This window comes from Corvus moneduloides, chromosome 7 (assembly GCF_009650955.1).
Source record: "Corvus moneduloides isolate bCorMon1 chromosome 7, bCorMon1.pri, whole genome shotgun sequence".
In the NCBI taxonomy this organism is placed as follows: domain Eukaryota; kingdom Metazoa; phylum Chordata; class Aves; order Passeriformes; family Corvidae; genus Corvus; species Corvus moneduloides.
The window spans coordinates 31,852,539-31,876,428 of record NC_045482.1 but is presented as its reverse complement, the minus strand read 5'-3'; the positions used below and the strand labels follow the sequence as shown (position 1 = coordinate 31,876,428).

The 23,890-nt window shown below is 40.9% G+C and overlaps 1 protein-coding gene across 3 annotated transcripts in view; it reads left to right on the top strand.

Moving 5' to 3' along the window:
• DPP10 (dipeptidyl peptidase like 10) overlaps nucleotides 1-23,890 on the top strand; it is a 451,044-nt gene that overhangs the window by 180,315 nt on the left and 246,839 nt on the right. The window contains exon 1 of one of the 3 annotated variants that reach the window (XM_032114485.1): nucleotides 20,136-20,399. The exons of 1 other annotated variant lie outside the window; for it this stretch is intronic. In XM_032114485.1, coding sequence (XP_031970376.1) covers nucleotides 20,328-20,399 — 72 coding nt within the window. In that variant the 5' untranslated portion in view covers nucleotides 20,136-20,327. Of the gene's footprint in view, nucleotides 1-20,135; nucleotides 20,400-23,890 lie in introns of those variants that run through there. One more of the 3 variants, XM_032114483.1, reaches the window with a different exon arrangement.

Sequence of the window (23,890 nt, the reverse complement as noted above, 5' to 3'; positions counted from 1 at the left end):
ACATAATCACAGCCTCTGTGAGTCCTCAGGTATGGGGTATGAGGGACTGAAGGAAGGGCAGTGGTCAGCCCTGGTTCTAGAGACATAAGAGCTTCAAGAGCAAGAGGGACTTAGCAAAGATTTTTGTGGTTTTCAGTGAACCATTTAATATTTCCGTTAAAATGCAGTAAGTTTGAGCTGTCTGAGCTCTGATGCTACAAAAAGTATCTGAAAGTAGCAGATTTTCCAAAATAAGTCACATTGCCTAAAAACTTTTCGATAAGCAAAAGGAAATATTCTTAGAGGTACTCCTAGCGGGAGGAAAAATTTGTGACTGAGATGTACATGGCTGCCTTAATTTTGCTTATCAGCCATGGGGGCTTTTGCAAACAAAATAAGGAATTATATATCTGTCACAAGAATATTCTCGAAGGTGCACATCAAAAATCATCTGTTTATGTTATTTTTATCTAATCCTGAGCAATTTTTTAATGCTGTTATCTAAAATAATTGTCTGGTTTTGGACTAATTCGTGTCAGGAATGAAGTCTTAGCTCTAATTTTGCCTGACTTGAGGCAGCTGTTTTCCCAATTACATTTTGGTAAAAATGGACAAGAGATTTTTGTATTTATAAATGAAATGGAATGGAATCCCTTGGAGCTGGCTATACAACTTCATTATTTTATTTAAAAAGTAAAGCAACAGCCAGAGGAATATTCAGTGAAGGATGTTTTTATTATTCCAGAGTCTTCTATCTACTGCCTAACTGTAGCAGGAACACTGAAAATACTGCAACAGTTTGGTAGGACTAACAATAATAAAAAAAATCTCCAAAGTACAAATGTAAATACAATGTCCATCTTTAAACCTTACATTATTTTGTGCCACCTAAATAGGCGCATGAAAACCAAGCACACACAGCAGAGCCTTCCTAGTACTGAGCATCCCGCATTATTGTTACTTTAATATATCACCCAATTATTTATAATTTTCCTTCTTTGGGAATGCATGATCCTAATAGTTAAGGGTTTAACCAAAACCCTTCTGTCATAACCACAGGAGTGGGATATAAACAACTGGCTCCCTGTTCATCACCTCTTCCATTTCTAGAAATATTATGGGTGAGTTGGTCTCCCTTTTTCTCCATCTACTTCCAGCTAAACTTCTTATATCTGAATCTTTCAGGTAAACATTTAAGTTTAATAGAATTGTTTCTGTCATAAATAGTATTTTTTAATTATATTTTTAAAAATATAGTAATTAAAGTAATGTGAATTTTAGTATTTCCAGATCTGTTGCTTATAAACCTAAACTTCCTAAGTAAACCATACTGGAAAATAACAGAGTTCTGCAGCTAAATGAACATAACCAATCAAGGATCAGATAGGATAATTCAAATTACTTATGTTGTGAAAGAGGTAAGGAGGGAAAAGAAAGGGAAGAAGGAAAGTATGAGTGAAACTGGTTAAAAAAAGGGTCTATGGTAAATGTTACTTGCAAAGAAAAATAAAAACATTTTTGTTTATTGCTGAATTGAACAAAGTGCTGTTTGTTATCTCAGAAACATCCCCACGTTATGGTTTAGAAATTCCATTGCAGAGTGAGTTATGTTTCCATGAGCAGAGGGTTCAGGAACTTGCTCTTCCGCTCAGTCAGATCAGTCAGGCTCTCACCCTGCCAGGACCCAATACCATCAGGATCATTTTTCTTCAGTCACAGCGTGTCTGTGAAGGCACAGCACAGATAATTTAAGCCAGAAGAGAAGGGTGTTTATTTCAGCATAGGAGATGTGGGATGCTGGTGTTTTGCCATTAATGTGCCTTGTAAACCTTCACAGACCCAAAGCTGGAAAGGAGCCCCTGCCTCGCAGGACCTGGGGGTGGGAAGGGCTTTGCACCAGGTGCTGCTGACTCTCAGACCATGAGATATCACTGGATCATAGAATTGTTACGTTTGGAAAAAGCTTCCAGGATCATCAAGCCCAACCATCACTCATCTGTCAATGTCTGCTTTGGACTCCTTACCATTGTTTTTTTGTAGTGGACATAAAGGACAAGAACTTCTCTCCCTTCACTGACAAGTTCAGTGGCTGTACTTCTGTAGCAGATATTTCTAAATAAAAAGTCTCCATGTCATAGCTTCTATTATAAAATGTATAAATAATAAATCTTAAAGATGGTTTCCAGTGAACTCAAAATTTCAGCTGCAAAGATGACTTTTTCATTCTCATATTATGAAATGGTAGATAAATAGAATTTTATTCTGATTGAGCTGTGGGTTTCTTTTAAAAGGTTCATCAATACATAGGCCTTGTCTTTGCACTAAAATAAAATTTATTGGGCAGCAAACTCTATTTCAAACTCAAATGAGAAAATTAAGATTTAAAAAGTTCTGTCTATCTGCAGATGTAATTAATGATCAAAAATGCAATTAAACATTAAAGAAGTTTTAAACTTTGTGGAATAGTTTCCATAATGAGTTCCTAATAATAAAAGATATTAAATAAGTTTGAGAAATAGTTTAAGTAGGCAGTTGCTTTCAGCAAGTGTGATGCTATCAGGCTTTTTTTTTTTAATCAGAGAATAAAATGTATATACCAATGGAAGATATCCAGAATTGATCAATGGCATGTTTTCAATATATATTAGCTATAACTAAGCTGCTACAGCTAGGAATGTATGGGTGATACTGGCACAAATACCAACACTTTGTCATTATAAACAGCATGATAAATTAATTGCCTATGTATTTTCTTTGGAATATACCCAGGAGAAACTTTGATCAGTAAAATTGTCCCTTAGCTCAATAAGTAGACTAAACATTTAGGAGATAGTGAAGTACAGGCTGCTGGTTTTGAAGTAGGAATGACTGAAATGTTTCCAAGTGACAGTTTTTAATCAGAAAATGCAGTTTTGTTGGAACAGAATAATTTCAATAGGAATATGTCCTTTTCAGTAACAATTCTAGAGGTAATTTTTTCTCAAATGCAATTATTTATTCCAGTTAAGTAGAAAGAGAATGCTAAGTTAATGTTTTTATTTTGACTCCTTTAGCTCTTTTTTTGGTTTTACATTTAGAGAGTCCCGTTATATTTCATACTTTCAAAAATCACAGTAAGATTGCATCTTGTCATTCTTTTAAGTTATTTTTTAGTGAGAGATCTCTATCACTAACAGTACATTTTCCCACTAGTCCAACAAAATCTTAGGGAGGATCAACATGTTTCTAGGAAGAAATGTGTGTGGCAAATTAGTTCCAAACCCAAAAGGGCTTTTGGCAATTTTTTGGATGAAGTTGAAGCCTGTTTCAGTAAATATGACTGAAACACTCTCAGCACAGAAGATGCAGACAGGATGGTGAGCTTTATGCCCATCTCTATTGCCTTACGTTGTCTTGTTTTGTAAAATGTTGGATCTGAATTTTCATGTTGCAGTTGGTATTAAAACCTTGGTTTTAAAAATCCTACCCCTTCCAAAGAAAAGTGTGTTAGATGGAGAGCTTGTGCTGTGTCATATGAGAGAGAAAAGAGAAGAGAGGGGACAGGAAGGAAAGAGGTGCAAGTCAGGATTTGGTGTCTGACGGGTGTGTGAATGGTTTCAAGGCTGTGACATCTGTTTTGGTGTCACAACTGGTTTTGAAGAATAAGGTTTGGACAAGTTTAAATTTGTTATGCTCTCATTTGCTCTAAAAGTTTTCCTTCAAAAATAAAATTTGTGAAATATTTATTCATTTTTGTAGTGTCCCCTTAGATAAATCAACCTGTTCTGAAGCAAGAAACCATAATGAGCTGATTAAGATTATTATATCTGAAAAGGGAATAAATATTCTATATCATTAATGGTTACTTCAAAATTACTCTGTCAATAGAGTGTTTCAGGCTCTTTTTTGAGTCTTTATCTTCACCATATGACATCAGCCCTGTATCTGATGTAAATAGTGGGAAAGTAGTTTTATTTGTGATGCTGGGTTCACAGGGAGGTTCTGTCTTATTAAATGATCTCTGATGTCTTCTTTCTTTTCACATTGGGATGATATAAATTACTGTAGTTTGTTTATGTGCTTACCTAACCCATCTGGAGATAAATACTGAACATGATTTAATGAAAAAAACCTAAAAACATTACCCACACAATTAGCCATTTCCTGTAACTTTAATAAGAACATTAAATTACCTTGAAGAATTGCAGTGTGTTTACGACCAAGCAGTAATTTAGGGGGAAATAGTTGCTTTTCTCTTCTCTTCAATAAATGTCCCCTACATGTAGTAGTGAGCAGTGCCACGAGCCCTGCAGGGGCTCACTCAGAATAAAAGAGAAAGCAAAGGGCTGTGAAGTTACCACTTCAAGTTCATGCACAAATTGCAGTATTTAGCTCAGACTCTTGCAACATTTAGCTCAAACTCATTTCAACAAGCATCATTCTCAGATCTACCATGATCAAGGTGTGGCCTTTTATTACTCTGTTTTGGTATTTTGGTGTGATTACCTGAGATTTCCTCCGAGGGGAATGAAGTTTGCCATCTGTGACCAGCTTTACCTGTGAACCTGTAATTTCACTGAGCAGATGATATGGTACAGATGCAACAAATATTTTACAAATATTTTTGGTTGTGTCTCAAGAAGTGCAACGTGTTATGATTTCTTTTTACTCCCTTATTCTAAAAAACACTCAGAAATGATTTCTTGTATAATCTGGTTCTATTAATGGTGAGTTTTGCCCATTGCGAGAGAATCCTGGAATGTATTTGTTGGTTTAGAGTTATGAAACAGATTATTTACTTTCAGAAGAAGAAATTTACCCACATGCCTATATGATGGACGTCACATCTATCCCATGTGACATGCTCTATCTTCAGGCCTTAGAGCAAGAAAACCAAATGCATATTTTCATTTCTTTTCCTGTGGTTTGAGCATTCAGTAACTAATTTAAGAGTCACTATAAATAAATGCAGAATTCTTTTATCTTGGCTGTAGACAGGCTCTGGTTTTGTGCCAACAGTGGTGGTTACAGGCTGATTTCCTGCAGTAGCTTCATTGATCAGAAGTCCTCTATTGTTGGTATTTTGAAATGAAATCACAGCTCATCAAATACATTGTTTTATCTCATGTTCTAGCTTCCAATTTCTCTTTTCACTGTTTTGCCCCAGTCTGTTGAGACTGGTCATGAAAATGTGGGAATAATAACCTTTTTTTCAGAGCTGAAAGGCAGGTTAAACCCCACACCATTTCGTGGACTGATGTGTGATACATCTTCCTCCATAATGATGTCCCCAGAGAGTGTTATTTCCATTAAAGTCAGGGCAAAAATATACTGCTCACCATATAAATCCCTAAAGGTATTCCTTCATGCAGTAGCACTGGAAACTTGTGATTTTTAGGCATATTTATTCCAAGGTTGTGGTCCATGGCACTAATTCCATCTTATTGTCAAATATCTATTTATTAAATCTTCTTTAGGAAGTTAGAATTGCTTTCAAATAAAGTATTTTGATGCTGTCACCCTTTCATAGGGTTTAATGGTGGCGTAATATTTTGTTGTAATGAGTGACTCATATTGACTCATTGTTTCATTGTTTCTACACATCTCCTCTGCTGATGCTTTCCAAATTTGGAGGGTCTTTGGAGATTTATTCATTCAATTTGTTTGTTGCACTTTGCTTTTCCCATAGATAAAAATCCATGGCATACATCTTTCATGGAGGGCTGTGTTTGCCTAGACCACACCATTGTTGCTACATGGCCATACATTGTGGCTGCTGTCAGTAAGCAGATATAATCTATTTTCTACAATGATGCAGAAGGGCTTTTTCCATGTGATGCTGCTTTTCTGTTGCACTTTGGCTCTGAAGTTGCTTAGAAAATAAATGTTCCTTTTTTCCACCCTATAGTATGTCCTGTACAACTAGTGGCTGCTCTCAGTATTAGGATTTGCTGTTCTTCTTGTGGTAGATACTGGTTTCCCCAGTATCTTTTATCTCTCATCTTTCATAGTTCTTGAGCTATGTTAATCAGATCTTTATATGGAAATATAAAATTATTTATATTTTTTTACATGCCACCAAAAGACTGGATTGCTTCTCTTTTGTTCTCCTTTTTTTTTTTTTTAAATTTGAAATAGAATTCTCTACCAGGCAGCAATAATTTTCAAGGATAGAAAGAAGCTGGAAGTTAATAGAGCAATTTGGAAAGAATAATAACCTTAGGTTGTGGGCTTGATGATCCCCTGGTTTACAGCTCTCAGAATTCACAGGAAGAGTTACCATAAATGTGTATGTTGCTTGTTTTACAGAGATGTTTTGTTGCTTGTTTTACAGAGATGTCAATGATTGCAAAAGATGCAGGAGAACTGCAAAGTAGCCTCAATATTTGGCATTTGTAATGCCACAAAACGTACAGAAGCATTTATTCACTGGAACATTCACTGGAGAGGTAGAATGAAGGGCTAACATAGCTTGTTCTCTTTATTCTCTGGAAATGAGAAACAGCTGAGCTTTAGCAAAAATGGGCACCTTTTAGTGCCGCAGAGGCCAACCCAGCAAACAACTTGTCATGTTAGAACAGAACAAAAATAACAAAACTTCAACCATTGATCATGAAATTTGCAGCCTTATTTTCTAACGTGATCATTGCTCTCCTTGACAAGCTCTTAAGACAGGCTTAATAAATGTAGTGTTCTTTCAGGAGCACTAACAGGAGGAAAAGGTGGAAATTCAGAACGTTTTGTTTCCATTTTTTCCCTCTTTTTGTTATGAAGCATGGATAGTTTTATGTTAAGATTAAGAAGACAAAACAGCTTCACATGTATTCTGTCTTCTGGTATGAAAGCCAACGATTAGGTGCAAAGAGGTGGCTGTTTGGCAGTAGTTTTATAAATGTAACAGGATGTTAAGGCTGTGCAACACTCTTGGTGTCCCAGAGATGCCAGTGCTGCAAGGGCGTGAAGCCAGGTCCAGCTCCCAGACTTACTGACTGCTGAGCTTCACAGGAGGCCGGGGCTCAGGGTCTGATATTCTGCTTAAAACATCCATGTATTGCACATTTGCCACTGTATTTCGTGTCAGGTGGTTCCCGATCGAGCACTGTAAGTTAACGCTTCAGTAATGTACTTTGAAACAGTGAATTGTTTGACCAAACCTGTGGAGAGCTGGAGGGCCCTTTAATCTGAGTAGCTGCAGTCAATTAGCATTCATAGCCTTGCAGTTTGTGTTGTAATGAGGTACCCAATTCTGCCTTTGAAAGCCGAGATAAGCACCGATGCAAAATACCTTTTGCTGGTGGGATTTGGAGATTCTCTGTGTGTGTCAGCGTCTGAATATTTGCCTGTTGCTTCCCAAGTTATGCTGCCTGAGAGTGGAGCTAACTGAGTAAGCCTGAAGAAATACAGGAGTCTGTAGAAAGCTTTAACTTGGGTGGTTGTTGTCCAGAGTAGACACTTGGAACAAAATTGTTCAGAATTATTTGGAATTATTTCTTTCTCCTTTAAGGGGCAACTGTTTTAGAACGTTGTGGCTGCTGGATAAGGTGGTGTAAACCCTATTGAAACTGTTTCATTAACCACCTCCAAAATGTGACTTCAAGCTGTTAATATTTAATGAAGCAGTGGATAGTTACTTCTGTTAGAACTGTGAATTCTTTTAAATTATAGGGCAAGACATTATAAACAAGGACAAGTCCTCAGTGGGAAATAAATAATTTTGGATATCAAACACTGATTTTTAGCCATTAAATGTCATTAATGTATTAAAAATATGTCAGATTTTGACCTCACCCCAGTGCCATTTTAGACTCTTTAGTGCACAAACATACGTAGAATTTCTATCACTTAAAGGTATCTTGGCATCATTGTGATGGCCTACTGTGCTTTTGCAAATTCCTTTGTCTTTTTTGTGGCTTTGCAATTCTTCTTCTTGATGACACGTCACTGATAATGTCACTTTTAACAGCGACTGTATGAACACTAAGGATTACTAATAATTTTCTGACAGTCTGTTTTTCAGATAAAGACTTTCCCTTCCTATCTTTCTTTCTGTGAAAACCCAATGGTGACAGATTTTTGGAAAAATAGTGTCTAAATCTTTGTGTTTAAATATGATTTTCTTCACGTGGTAGACTGTGCTTCAAGATTAGGAAGATACTAAGACATCTTTAAATAAAGTCAAGTTGGAAGGTGTGATACAGAATAACCTTGTGAAGATTTCACTCCGCAGCAAGTAATTAAACACAGTTTAAGCACACCATAAAATGTGCAATTAAAAAAAAAAAAAAAAAGGTTGTGCATACTGACAGGTAATCTAGTAAATTACAGTCCTGCAGTGTCTTTTACCTGCTACTGTATAAGCAAACACAGAGATTGTCTTTTGTTGAAGGTCTTTTGATCAGCTAAATGTTGACAAACTGAAATATCTATCGGTGTGTGAACCCAAGGGTCAAAATAAGGATGTATTCCATAGAAGTAAAAAAGGGATCCAGACAAAAAATATAAAAGCATGTGGTCTGTCATAGATATTTTTCTTCTCTGCAAAAAAAAAGTTGTCATGAGACCACTCATATCTGGTAACATTGAGGCAACCATATAATTCTTTTCTTTTTTTGGTTGAAAACCATCAAATCTTTAGAAAGTCCTCCCATTCATTCTGCTCGAAAGTGACATTGGAGTACATTGCGTAGAGCTGCTTTGATCAGGAGTACAGAGCTTGTTCTTAAATTCCTGTGTGTGATGGGAGTGGTACAGGCTGCAGTCACCTATATTTGGGTGAACGTGATTGAACCTAAAATAGGCATCACAATTATTTCTCTAAGAACAGGACTATCATTTTCATCAGTTTGCTCTGAAAATAATGTGAATGTAGAAAATGAAGATTAGCAGTCTTCTTTTGCATTCTTCTCCCCTTTTCCAGGTCTCTTTCTTATAGCAGGCTGTTACACTCCTGTGCAGCAATAATTTAGACCCATGTCATCTCTGTAATGACTTTGGAAAGCTATAAAGACACAGTTTGCAGAGTTTTAAAGTATGTGCTTAAAGTATATTGCTGTTGAGCAAAGCATTTAAGCATGTGCTTAATTTCAGGTATGTGGTAAAGTGTCACTGGATTTATTTATACAGCAATCTGGGTGGCTGAAAAGTGAATTCAGGCCTCAACCCTGCTGCCATGCAGAGATGAGTGTGGGACAGAAAGGGAAGGGAGTGCCAGGCACCATGGAAACTGGGGGTTTGAAGGAAATCCTCAAATTCCTCTTGCCCTTTCCTCAAGTGCCTGAAAACCACCTCTGGCAGTACCTGGTCAATTCAGATCCTGTTGGTAAGGAGGGAAATTCCTTAACATCAGAAAGAAACATGCTCCTGAAGCATTCCTGTGGTTTCTGCACTGAAAATGCTCCTCTTGCTCCAGAACAGTCTTTTGAAAAAAACCAAGTGTCTACTATCTTTTAACACTTTTTCACATACTGGGAGATTTACCAGATTTGGGGAAGTTAAATGTAATCAAATATAATCGTATTTTCTCTAGATTAAAAAAAATCAAATGTCTTTAACTGCTCCTCAGATCTCAGACTTTTTAAATTACTCATCTTGTTGCTCCTCACCTTTTTTTTTTCTTTTTCTTTTTTTTTTTTTTGTAGTGCAGCAACCAAAATTAACAACAGACCCACAAGATTGATATTAATCACATCAAATATTGGTTTTGCTGGCGTATATATAAGCCCTGATCTTCATCTCTCCCAGGACTGACTAGTTTTTTTTTGGGCAACAGCATCAGACTGCTGAGTCCTGTTTAGCTTTTGGCTTGTGGGCTCGATCCATGTTGATCCTTCCCAACTCAAGACATTCCAAGATTCTGTGATTCCCACTGCAAGACAGAGGATGGGACAATGTTTCTGTGCTACTTCTGGGCTGCACTTCATCCTCTTGTTGCTTTTCTGCACAGATTTCGGTTCTGCATGGGTAGCACTTCACACACTTCTTGATTGAATTTCTCATTGTTGATTTTGGATCATTTTTACAGCCTGTTTCCGATTCTGATTCTGTTCTCAACTGTCTGTAAGAACATTCTAATAGCTGAAATAGTGATGAATAGTGATGGACTTGCACGAGAAGTCCCTGAGAGTTCCTAATTGAAAATACTTCCCCTTTTGGCAATTCAATATTAAGAATTGACATTTCACACAGCTTGTCAAAGAGCTGTGCAGTAATAATTTCATCTAACTCTCATTTTCTTACAAGAAAATCATGTGGTATTGTTCTTGAAGTCTTGCAGCACTTTGTCCTGATTATCCCTAGTTTGTCAGTTGAGTGAAACTAGATGGGCTGGATATTATCTTGTCTAGGTAAATTAATGCTGGCTATTTTTTTATCACCTTATTATCTATAAACCTAAGTTTTGTATGTCTATTTTTTTCTTTTTTGAGGCCTAACAACTAAGCTCGTTGTGTGTACTTTATTCTCCTCTTAGAGTTTTTGCCATTCTCCAATCCACCAGCATTACCCCATCTTTCTGAACTTCTCAGAGAGTCCTCTTAAATAGTTCAGAGATGGCTGAAGCCTCAGATATTTCTGGGTGAGACTGATTTGTTGACTGGGATGTTGATTTATCCAATTATTTATTTCCTTTCTATATTTATTTGCATGTTCTGGTCTTCATAATGGGTGAGCACATAGTTAACTAAGTATCTAGTCTCAGTTTTTTGTGTGTGACAAAAGTATTGGAAACATCAGCCTTATTCCTTTGCTCCTTCTTTTGAAGTTTCCTTTTGCAGAAAACCTCTCTCTTTCACCTTTCTTTCATTTTTCCTAATCTTCTCATTGGAATAACTTTACAACTTTAGATTCTTAACCAGTTCTTTTATGTTCCTTCTCTTTCCCTGGTGGTTTCTCCTTCCTTTTGGAAGACAAAACACTGTCCCCAGTGTGTTCAGAAAGTTGATATAAATTGTATAATAAAAATCCTTCCTGCTGCTTGATCCATCCTGAGGGTGCATCTGCACATTACTCCCATGGATACATAGACATGAATCTCAGGATGTTCGAGAAGCCTGAGGCTTGTGCTTGATTTTCAAGGTTAAAGAGGGAAAGAATGACTCCCTACAGTATAGCACCCTTAGTCGTGGTTCCTTTTATCTTTATGCAGTCATTCAAGGAGACATTAATTCCCTCTGGCTTGTTGAGCCAGCAGACGTGCTATTGATACAGAGGCACCGCCTCCCTTTTCCCTTGTCCTGCTCTTCTTGAACTATTTATTGCCCTTTTACAGCAAAATCCCAGTTCCAGGATGCATCCCATGAATGCTCTAGTGCTGCTTATGTTGTTGACTGTGTGCTAAAATTTCAGCCTCTTGCATCTGTTTTTCATTTTCATGGCATTTACATATCACTACCTTAGACACTTAATTGGGGGCTCCCTTTTTTCCTATAATTCTGCTTCAATTCCCCAACCAAATAGCTGGCTTGAGAGTTTTAGACTTTCGTAATATCCACCTTTTTGCCCATCTCTGTGATTTTTTTTCACTGTATCAGCCTAGCTTAGGGGTGTGATGTGAAGGATAGCTCTTCTCCTTAATAGCATTTTTTTTTCCTCAAACCTACTGGATTCTCCAGGGTTAGAAGCATCAGCAATTCTTTATCTGCCTCTCCTGCCCAATAGCCTGTCGAAATCCTCAAGAGAGTTTCTGAATGTAGCTCCCAGATGAGTAATGATGCTGAGGCTGGGTTTTAGATACTTACTTGGAATCAAAGTACCTGTGTGTCAATATGTGGTCCCGCGTAAGTCTCCTGAGAGGACACTGTCAGCACACTTGGGAAGTCTGAGGTTTGTGCCCAGTTCTCAAGGTTAAAATAGACCCAAACTTTCTGTAGCACTTCTCAATGCCTCCTTCTAAGTATTCAACTGTATTATTTTCCCACTATCTGCATTTTTTCTTACACACTTTGCTCCTAATTACAGATTCTCGATAACAGTACTGAAAGCGAAAGAGCTCTCTTTTGCCTCAAATCACACTCTGACTTCAAGTACCCTTAAGTATCTCTGCCACCTTCTTTATTGAGCAGAAGTGCTGAAGTGACTGCCGAACTGAAAAGTCACAGAATAAGATCCAAATGAAATGTCTGGTCACCATAATCAGAACTAGGATTGAAATAAGAGTTCAGCCATAATGAGTCTAAATGCACAGTTCATTTGGGGTGATGTTTTTTATTTTGGCAACGCTTGGTTGCATTAACTTGATAGTAGTGTTGATAGGAGTTGAGTAGACTACTGCTGAGTAAGGTGCTGTCTTCATCTAATTATTCCTCTCTTACTTTTCTAGGTACTTCTGTTTCTTGGATAGGCTACATCAACAGGTTTGGGTTTTTTTTATGTGGCACCAGCATTTGGAAACATGAAGGAAGACATGCAATAAACTAGTCTCAGAACTTATTGCTGTAATTAATATTCTTAAACATTTGCTTATTTCAGTTAATGTTGTGATTTCCAGTGTTCAAGAGACACCCTACTGTATTTTATTGAAAAATTTAGATTTTAAAAACAAAATTCTTCCTAAGTTCTGTATATTCCAATATTGTATGCTTAATATTTTCCTCACTATTTTCACTGGAGAATACTTCCTTAATTTACTAAAGTTTTTTTGGTTTGTTTTTTTTTTTTGTGTGTGTGTGTATGTGTGTTCATATAGTTGTTCTGCTTTGCCTTGGGCTGTAGTTGTGTTTCCTTGATGGATGAATAGCTTTTTCTGCGTGGATAATTTGTATATCAGTTTGTAAAACATTTTCAGACCCTTTGAGAAAGGAAAGGTATTACACAAATCTTGGCTAATGGATGCATGTATTATTGTACAACTGTTTGATGCCTTTCATTATGTAACATCTGCAGTGGGTGAACAGGCTCTTAGCACATAGTTCTGTGACAGCTCCGTTTCATATTGTAATAACAGCATGGAGAAAAGCTCAGTAGTACAGCTTTACACAAAACCTCCTCTCCTTCCCTTTGATGTAGTCATATGTCTTTTAGGATGCTAAGATCTGCTCTATCCAGTGACTGCTAACCAGAATTAAGGGTACTGAACAGAGAACAGGCACTGCTGTTCTCCCCTGTTTCCCCTCAATGTTTTCAGGCATCCTAGAATTATGGTGGCCAGTAGAGATACCATTTTTAAACCCAAACTGGGCAGTGTTAGAAGATTTTTTGTAATTTTCAGCATAAGTAGGTGTAGTCATATCTCTGTTTCAAAGGAAAACATAATTCTCAATAGAAATTTGGGGTTTAATTACAGCCAGCTTCATAAGACTTGTTGGTTTATTTGTAGAGTGAATTAGAGCTGGATGGAAAATATTTCAGAGGAAAATTGTCCTACAAAAATGAAGTTTGATTTAAAGAGTCAGGGGAATTATATAGATTTTTACAAAATTTCAGAATAGGAGAAGAGAATAATTTCTATTGGTATTGGAATTTTTTCTTTCCGGCTGAAATTAATTTTGACTTTTGCAATGTAGTAAAATTAACATAGTAATGTAATAAAACTAAATTAAAATAACATAGTAGGGAAAATGTATACTTTTGCTTAGTAGTAAGAAATGTAAGTAATCCAGTGTAATTAAGACATTTCACTTAGGTTTTTTTCCAAATTTAATTTTATTGTAGATTATGGCAGTTTGTTATGATTCTATTCTGATTTTTACCTCCCATCATTCTCTCAATTTTTTTTTCTTTTGTCATTCTACTCTTCCTCCTTGCCACCCCCCCGAATTAGCAAGTGGAATTTGGTCTTCCTAATCCATCCCTATTATGTAGTGTACAAGGGCAACATTTTCAAAATTGCTCAATTAATTTAAGCATTTAGTCTGGGTAATTTTTAGTAGTAAGTGCCTAATTTATTGAGCCCTGCTTAATATCCCACTTATTTCCTAGCTGCATCCCTCATGGTTAAATATCTGTGAATCTGACAAGTCTTCCAGGAGTACCAGGTAGATCTTGGATTCCTGAAGAGGCCAATTGCATTTTTGTAAACTGTGGTTAGGTCATAACCTGGCTCTGCATATTCATCTCAGTTCTTTATCAGTTATTTACTACTGGCAGGGGATCCTCAGGGAAGCATTTGCTGTTACTGTATGTCCATGCAGTGTGAAGTTCTCTGAGGAACAGCTGCATGGCAACCATGAAGGAGAAAAAAATCAGCCTTTCACTTGTGGTTTTAACCATGAGGCCACTCTAGTAATCTTTTTGCTTTTTCTGGACATATTTCTGATCTACACCCATGTTAATATGAGAATTCTGAGTTCCCAGACCAGACCAAATTTGAACGTATTTAATCCGTAAAATGTTGACAGATTTGCAAATACATGATTGCACCATATTTCTGGATTGATATATTTTACTACAAATACTCACCAAGAGAATTTTAAAGGTCTGAACCTTAACTTTTTTCTTATACAGGCTGATCCTTAGTACAAATTGTATTGTTTTCTCCCTCAGTTTCAGGTGTGTCTTCTTAAGAGTTACAAAGTAAGCGGAAAGGTTTTTTTTTGTAAACTCTGCTGTAACAGATTTTCGTGGCTGAAACTCTGCTGTAACATTTTGATGGGTTACTCTTAGAGTAACTTTTGTCAGACTAAAGATACAGTGCAATGGCCAGAGTAGGGGATATGCATGTTTCAAAATCTAAGATCTAGTCTTGCCTCTTCCCAGCCTGTTCCATAACTTGGATAACTGCTTTCTTGAGTAAAAGTAGTGTCAGTGATAAACATGAGTAGTTTTACATTATATTATTATTTAAATTATAGCTGTTTTATATTAATGAACTGCTTGTGAGATCAGGATCTTTTGCTGGAAGTTGCCATTATGATTTAAATTCCACTAATACCTTTGTATAGAGTTTCTCCATAGAGAGTTTGGGAGTAAGGGAGGACAAATATGTCCTTTGACTATTGTCAGAATATGCTGTTTGTTGGATAATGAGAGTTATTTTTGTCTATACTTGGTCTTGTTCTCTGTACTTTCACTGAAATATTTGCACGTGTATTTTAATAAGTCTTGTAACTTTCCTGCTGGAATATATTTGCATTTATTTCTATTAACTCAGTGTTTGCATTGATTGTTTTATCTAAAACAAGACAAGGAGAAAAAAACATGAGTACAATTTATTCACAAAGAGAATAGCTTTTCACTGAAGCAGGCGTTAGAACGTAATGTGTTTCTGAATGCAGAAGGTGCCTGGAATTTTCCTTCTATCAAAGAATTTCTTAAGAAGCAAAGTTCAAATATTTAGTTATTTAAAGCCATAATTTAAAAAGCATTCTGTACAAAACCACAATCTGTTTTTCAGCATTATGTGACTCAGAGTGATTTTCTTCTGGAGAAGTATTTTTAGTTTTCACAAGCCCACAGATCCACTTAAAACACAAGTAAGGAAAAATCATCTTAACTTTTCTTGGGTTTTGGTGACATTAGTTTTATTTTTAAGTTCACCTTTATAATTTCAAGGATTTTTTTTTTTCTTTTAGTCCAGCGGCCAGAGCTCTAAAAGGAGCCAGAAATCAATAATCAGAGTATATTCATAAGATTTGATTTGAAAAGGCCATCAACAAGCTCTCAAGCCTTGACTTTACATCTTTCATTAAGTCATCAACTGGACTACACAGAGGCTGTGGGTGATGAGAATCTTTTTCCCTGAGTTTTAAGAGCCTGTGTGCTGAAGTTCTTGGCTAGATGTGATTGACAGTCTTTTGATCTCAACTACAGAAATACAGAATCACAGAATAAGCTGAGTTGGGAAGGCCCCACAAGGATCATCAAATCCATCTCCTGGCCCTGCACAGGACCATCCCCAAGAGTCACACCATGTGCCCTCGGGGATTGTCTAAACTCTTCTTGAGCTCTGTCAGACTTGGTGCTGTGAACAGTTGACTTGATGACAAAAACCCCCAGACACTCTTTGTACGAATGGCTCAACTGGATGTAAAAGTTGTAAGTGGCTTCTTATTTTTATGGGAATGCTTATAAACAGGTAGTATTTACATCTTCACTGCAATTGCACAGCAAAGAGAGCCATATAAAATATACAGAAAACAAAACTGATGCAGGTTTGTGCTTTGAAACTCCACCACTGGAGCAGCAGCAGATTTATGGAACATGAAACTCACTGCCAAAGGAAGGGCCGGGACCTTCACTGTGCCAGCAATGCTGTGTCTCTTCATGGTGGCCTGAACAGAGCAGCATCTGCATGACACAAGGTAATGAAATCACTTGATTATCATAACCAGGTTTTCTATATGTACTTCAGCTCAGACCCTGCAGCTCCCAGCCCATGTCCCAGGGATCTGGAGGGATTAACACGTGGCACACAAGCAGCCTTTGGCACCTGGGGATGCTCCCAACACCTGCTCTGGCCTGAAGGGTTGATAAGCCAGGAGAGCGATAAACCACCAGGGTTTCTTCAGGAAGAAAAAGGAGAGTTCCCCTTACATGTGGTGTCCTCTGCTGTATTCTTTTTGCACATATGTCCAACCTCTTTCCTTTTCAAAGACTTTCCTGGCTTGCTGGCTGCCTGTCCAAAATTTTTACTGCATATTAGTCTGCTGTGTCAACACAACATATGTGTAATTGAGTCATCGTGGGATGCGAGCTGTAGCGATCGAATAATACTCTGATGGAGCTGATATTCAGCTTATGTGGAACATAAAATAATCATGTTATGTTTTGACTCATACACCCAGATCTTGTGTGTGATGAGGAAGATGGAGGAAGTTACAAGGAGTCTGTAACATAACATTTCCATGGAAAGGTGGATCAATGTAATGCAACTGTAAAAGAACTGATTGAGAGCATAATTCTATTGCTTTCTGCAACTATTTCACCCAAGCCTTAGAAGCTTTCCCTGGTGTTTGTGTGAAAGTGGTACAAGGAACCACCATAAACACCATACAACTTAATTGCTTTACCCATGTGGCAACAGTTTCAGTACCAGGCTCCAGTTTCAAAGCTACTTCCTATTAATGGCTGTAGAACATCTATTGCTTTAAACAGCCCAATCAAATGATATTTAAACAGTAATTTACTAAAAAAGACCTAAATAAATTTGGCGTGGGCATTAGTGAATACTGGTGAATTAATTAAATATCACCAAAGCATCAATACTAAAACACTATAAATACTATACTATCAATACTAATGAACCAATATTCAAAAATAATGATAAAAGGTGAAATTGCTGTAAATAAGTCTTGGCCTTGATTTAAATAAACTGTAGATAAGAATCAGTGTATATAGAGCCAATTCCCAAAGTCCTACCCCAAAAATACTCATTTCCCATAATTCTAATTGATTTATGAAAACCCAACAACCAGCATGCACAACCTTTGTGAACCTTATGCTGCATATTTCAGTCCATTAGAGTGATAAAGCCTCACAGTGAATATATTGTTAATGAATAACCAAGCTTGAGCTAAACTGACTGTTAATGTCTTTTTCCTTCTTGATTAACAGTGGAACTCCATCACAATGGGTCTCATTGAAAACAAGCTGAAAGTAATCTCGATTGAAACATGCCTATTCAAACCCTAAATCATTAGAATTCTTCAGCTTTGATGAGGGCTCAATAATTAGTTGAGTTGCAATAGACCTGTGCCAGAAACAGCATGAATCAGAACATGTCTGCTTCTAAGACTTATTATTTGTATTACTGTAGCACCTAGAGGCCACAGGCAAAATCTGAGTCTCCCTGTGTTATATATTGCTCAGTGCAAACAAGACCCCAAGTCCAGCAGAATGCAGCCAAAACAAAGGCAGGGTTGGCAGTGAAGGCTGGTCTGTGGAAGTAAGGCAGAGCAAAAGGTGTGGGAGTGCACAAGATGCCACCTTTGCTGCCCTTTTTGCTTTTTCTTTGCATAGTGCGAAAATTAAACAAAAAGAGACAGCAGCAGAGGGCAAGGAAGTAAAGGGACAGGGCTGACAGCAGCTGGGGTGGGAAATAATGAATTATAAGAGAGAAAATAGATATGTAAAAAGGAGAGGTAAGGGAAGAGATGGTGTGAAGAGAAGCACAGGAACTGCTGATTCCTGGTCTGAGACAAAGCAACTGTGCAGGCGAGAACAATCTTGTAGTTGGGTCTCATGCAGGGGGCTGTGGGTGGCCCACGGTGTTGTGCTCGAAAGGAACCATAAAGTCAGCAACAAAAAGAGATTGAGACAGTTAATTTAGACAATTCTCCTACTTGAGGCATCACCAATTACACTCATATCACTCCAGACAGACATTTAGACAACAATCAAGGGATTATTTTCATTCTTTGGTAACACCTTTTAAGCATTTGAACTTCGTTTCCATATCAGCTCCCAGTTCTCTTAAGACTAACTGCTCCAGGTTATTTTCACTTTTCCTTCAGAGCACATTCTTGTCACACTTCTGATTCTCCTTGCTACATGTCTGCGTTGCTGTGCATTCCCTGACCTTGGCTCCTGTGTTCAACAGCTGTCCTGACAGTACTGGCAAGAGCAAATGGAAATGGTGCTGGAGAAACAGTTTTGTAGATAGTTGTTTTAGTTCTATTCGGAAGATATTTTTCTGTACCAGATGAAACTGTCCTGGTAGACAGTGCTGGAAGCCCTTGTGAGTCAATCTAGGTGACATTCACTGCTCTCCTACTGACAGGCTTGTTAGCCTATTAAAGAAAGAAATTAGGTTTGTTTGACATGATAAACTCTTGACAAATTAATGGTGGCTATTAGTCATCATCTAGTTTTTGTCTAGGTGCTTGCAAAGTTCATTTGCTTGGCTTTTTTTATGCCTCTTGACTGGTGGAGGAGTCAACACAGCAATGGGTGATAGTGGAAGGTGGAAACACTCAGTGCTCTCTATTCTGTGGCTGCCTGGTGTGTAGTTCCTCAGTCCCATGTCATCCTTCCGTCCCTTTTTAAACAGTTCCCAGCATAGGCTGAAATCTTAGATCTCTGTCACCACTATGAATTATGCTCATCCAGTCAGAATTGACCTTTCTTCTGAGGTTTGATGCAAAATATATTAAAAATGATCAAAAGCTCCTCTCACTATGTGCTGACAGCTTTCCTTCTACCTTGCAGCCTCCTGAGACACAGGCTGACTAAGACAGTGCTGGGGCTCTCTCTCCTGACAGCCACGAAATCCCATCCCAGTGCTCCATCTCCTGCATGGAGACAGTCCTGTGTTCTCGATCCTCCTGAGTTCTGGGGCATGAAACCAACACGAATTAACAAGCAGCCCAGCCCAAGTCCAGCTGTTTCACCTGCTTGAGTTTCAGGTTCTTTTCCCTTACAAAGGCTCATGTTCACTATGCCTTGAGTCAGCATCTGTCTTCACAGTTCAACTATTTCCTTCTTGATGGTTAGAATAAAATTTGAGATGGTCTCCTTTATTCATCCTTACATAGAACACCCCTTGAAGCTACCTGATGATATGGCTTTGGGACACAAGGTAAACTTGGTCCCTGTGGTATTCCCTAACGTTCTCCTTTTTCCTAGCTCCGTATCAGGGCCTCCTGTGCTGAGCTCAGCTAAACTGGTCCTTGGAACCCCTTTCACAGCCTCGGGCTTCCCAAGATGAGTGTCTTGGTGCAAACCAGGGTTCTGATGCCCCATGCCGAGCTTCCGAGGCCGGGGCACGTTCCGGTACAGATGGGCAGATGCGCCTTTGGCCGCTCGCTGCTGTCGCTGCTGAAACGCCGTAGCGGGGCTGGACAGCGGCGGGGCTGGACAGCGGCGGGACAGCTCCTGCCCTGCCCGGCAAGTCCGCAGCTGCGGGGCACCAGAAGCGTTACAGCAAGCAAACAGCGTAGCTGGGCTCCCTTCACCCTTTCCTTCCCTTTAGCCCCTCCGCGGTTTCCGCCGCCGGTGGCGGGGCAGCAGCGGCAGGGGCCGGTCCCCGCGGGGCGGTCTCGGGGCGGTCTCGGCGGCGCGGCCCCGGCGCAGACGGCAGCGACGCCCCCGTGGCGGGGGCGCGGATGGTCTCTCCCGGGCCGGCGGGAGCGGCTCTGACACCTGCTGGCGGCGGCGGGCCGGCCCACGGCGGGCGGAGCGGGGGGAGCGGGGCGGGCGGGCAGAGCGTGCCCGCTCGGGGCGCTCCGCGGCCGCGCCCGGCGCTGATGCGCGGCCGCCCCCCGGCGCGGGGCACGGCGGGGCCGGGCGCCCCCTGAGCACCGGCGCGCCGGGGCACTGCGGTAGCGGCGCTGCCGCGGCAGCGGCTCCGCGCCCCCCGCCCGTCCTCCTCTTTCTCCTCCTCCTCCTCCTCCTCCGCCGCGCCACTTCCAGGGGAGGCTGGTGTCATGCGGCTGGCGCCGAGGGAGGGGTGCCCGGGGCCGCAGCAGCAGTGAGAGGCGCCGCGCCGAGCCCCTGCGATGACAGCCATGAAGGAGCAGCCGGCGCACCCGGGCGGCAGGGGGAACCCGCCGCCGCCGCAGCCCGACCAGGTGCGAGCCGCGGCGGGAGGCGCCGGCGAGGGGCCGGGGATGGACGGGGCGGGGGGCGGCCGCCGTCCCGGAGAAGTTGTGCGGAGCTGGGGAAAAGTATGCGGGAGGGGGACGGGGGACACGGGCGCCCTCGGGGCGGTTCGGTCGGGGAGAAGAAGGAACCCCGCAGAGCTGTGTCGGGGATGCGCTGGGGGCCGCCCGGAGGGGACTCAGCCTCGTCGGGATCCACATCGGGGCTGGATCCCAGCCCCGGCCCCGGTGGCAGCGGGTCCCGCTGTACTTTGCGCTCCGCTTCCCCGCGAGTTGCGCCGGGGGAGACGCACGGGCGGGGGGATGCTGCCCTGGCCGCGGGGAGCAGCCGTGGCACCGCGGGAGCGGCCGGGGCTGCCGGCGGTGCGGGGCGCTCCTCATCGCCGCCCGCTCCGCGCGGGGCGGGCAGGGAGCGGCCGCGGAGGCCGGGGAGGGTTCCCGGGGGGATTTTGGCAGCGGCCGGGCGGCAGTCACGTCCCTTGGCCCGACGGTGCCGCCCCGTGGGCTGGCGGGGCTGAGGCTGGTGGGGTGCTGATGCCTCTCGGTAGCGGTGTTTCTCGGTACCGGCTAGCTGTCGAGTATCGGGCGGCGTCCGCATATGAGAGATGGTACCGGGGAGCAGCCGAACTTGGATGTCATAGTCACAAAATCGAAGTTTCCATCACCAGATCGCTGTGCCTGATGTTCCCGGGCGACAGCACTAAGGCGTCGGGAGGGATGGGACTGGCCCCCGGGGACCTTTCGGCACCCGGGGCGGGGAGGGGGTCGTGCCGGAGCCGCAGCCGCGCACCTGCCCTCGGCACCCGGCGGGAGAGGCCCCCGGGCAGCGCTCGGCTCTCCCTCGCCCCCAAACACCTTAAAATATGCGAACTCCAATGGAGGGGGTTTTTTGCACATGTCCGTGCGCTCCGCTTTTGGTTCGGAACTCCGGCACGCTGAATGGGCTCACAGGACGTGGGGAACTGCATTTCACGTTTTCATTCTCCGCTACATCTATACGTGGAGCTTAATTTTCCGTCGATACACTCGTATTGGGTGAAAAACAGCAGCAGTGGAAGCTGCTGGGCTCAGATCTGCTTTAGAAAGCCCGAGTCCGAGTACCCAGTCCTGCAAGCACACCCACGTTCAGCTCTGAGGGGTCCGTCCAGTATCAGTGAACTCATTCATTTAAATAAATTTAAAGATGCATGCTTTCTGCTCGGAAATGTATGCACTATGGCACATTTTCATGTAATGCTGGTAAAATAATACATTTGATCTTTCTTGAATAAATTAATTGCATAAGTTACATGATCTGACATAGATGGGTAACTTCTATCAGTGCTTAAATTCTATGCAAATAGAATTTATGGAAAAGTGAGGATCATTTTAAATGGACTCAGAGGTTCATAGAGCTCATAAATTTCAAGGACATTGTTTTTCTTTAGAGGGATACTGCTATTAGATGTAATAAAAAGTACTTGAACTTAACTAATCTCTATTTCTTTATATTCAGTTCAGAGATGTTGAATTGGCAATTATTGGAGGTGGAAGTCTTTTCAAAGCAGGATTAATATTGTATGAGAAAAATTACCAGTTTGGCTGCTTTTTTAGGTTGTAAGAAGGAACAGCAGTAAGATATCAATGTAAAGCACACTAAATATTAAGAGTTTGTCCTAAATATAGAAGTATGATTGCCTTAGTGCTGTGGAATTCTCAGCCTCTGTCAGTGGTGGATGTGGCAGTCACTGGTTTGTCTGTGGGCCTGGCTGAATGAAGTGTAGATGTGAAGTCCTGTATATTTGGATTGGGTTTTTCAGACCAAATTTTCTTGTCTTGATTAAAGTTGATGTTGAATCAGCTTTGGTTGCCTGTTGTCTTAGGTGCCAGGGAGATAATGCAGTATGGCATGCAAAATGCTGCTTTTAGTGAATAGCAAGTCTTTCTGTGGGTTCGAATGCCCATGATAAGGATGGAGGCCTGAATCCTGCAGTGAGCTCCATGCAGAATGAGGCCAGGGTTGTGGATGTCCATTCATGCACCTCTGCAGCAGCCAAGATCCATGGGACACGCTCAGCCCTGGCCAGGGCTTGACCAGAGGCTGTGTCTGACTTCAGGTTTGTTCTGGAAACCATTGTTAGTGCAGCAGCGTGGTGTGGCTGTGATCCCAACAGAAGAATATAATTGTTTCAAAGCTTTTTGTTGGCTTGTCGTGGTTGAAGTTGCAGAGTGAGCATGCAGATACTGTGGTGAGCATGGAGAGAAGAAGAGGGGTTCATATGTTCAATCCACTTTTCCATACTCCACAGCACTCTCATGGGCTTGCTCATATGGAAAATGCATCCTTCTTAGGGTCTTTAATAAATCCATCTCTGTCTGTGTACTCATGTTTCACATTTCATGTTGCTGGTGCGCTTGTGTGAACTTAGTGTGATACTTGGAGTTTAGTATCTATTCATAACAAGAAGGTGTCTTTTCTGAGAAGGGTTTCCTGAGGCAGCAGGGCCAGCAAATCTTCTCTGGTAGAGAAGTAGGAAGTCCTAGAAAGAACAAGGAATTGCACCAAGATCTTCTAAGTTTAAATCTCTTTCCTGATTCCAAAGTCTGGTTCTACAGATACCTCTGAGAGCAGTCATACCAAAGGTGAAGCATTTCTGGTAAATGTATAGGCTTGTGACCCAAACTGGGATTTCAAATTACAGCAGGCTAGTGCTGGAACTCTTCAGTTTAAAGAAAAGCTTGAGTTGGCTGACTGAGGCACCCACAGCCAACACCTTATAAATAATTGGATACAACTTCATATCCAACACTTGATCTGATAGTACCTTTACACCAAGGCTCCCCTGGGACAAGGCATCCAATAACAACTTCCATTAACAGTGCTATTGATGTTTTGGTACTCTATTTGATAAATTAGCCAGATTTATTCTCACCTCACTGCTGACTGATGAGTCATATTTATTGCAAAAATTACAGTTTTATGTTCAGGTGGTAGATCTGTAGAAAGGAAAATAGCTGTAAATTACTTGTGTTTCTGGAATGCTCTATCCAGGTGCTCAGACTTCTGTCACTTGAGCGCTGTGTCAGGAGTGAACGTGGCTCCCTCAGTTCCCTTTAGAGGATGAAAATGAGTGGTTGTCATCTTGTAGCTCTTAAGAACTGTCCTGGGGTCTTGGACAAGGTTGTTTAGTGATCTTTTTCAGAAGGCAAAAACCATTTGGTTCAAATATATCAGTGGACACAGCATATTTGAAAAATCTAATGTACCTGAATGACTTGCTGGTTGATGAATGTTGCTGTCTTTGCAGATGACAAACTAAGATAATTCCTCTAGGTATTACCTTTGTGAGGCTTCAGTCTGTTTACAAAAAGCCAGATGATCTACACCACCTGGTGCTATTCACTGTTCTTTGTGTGTGCAGAGGACAGACCTTTGAAATTTATAATAATTTTCTCCTGAGCCTCTTTTGCTCTCCGAACCT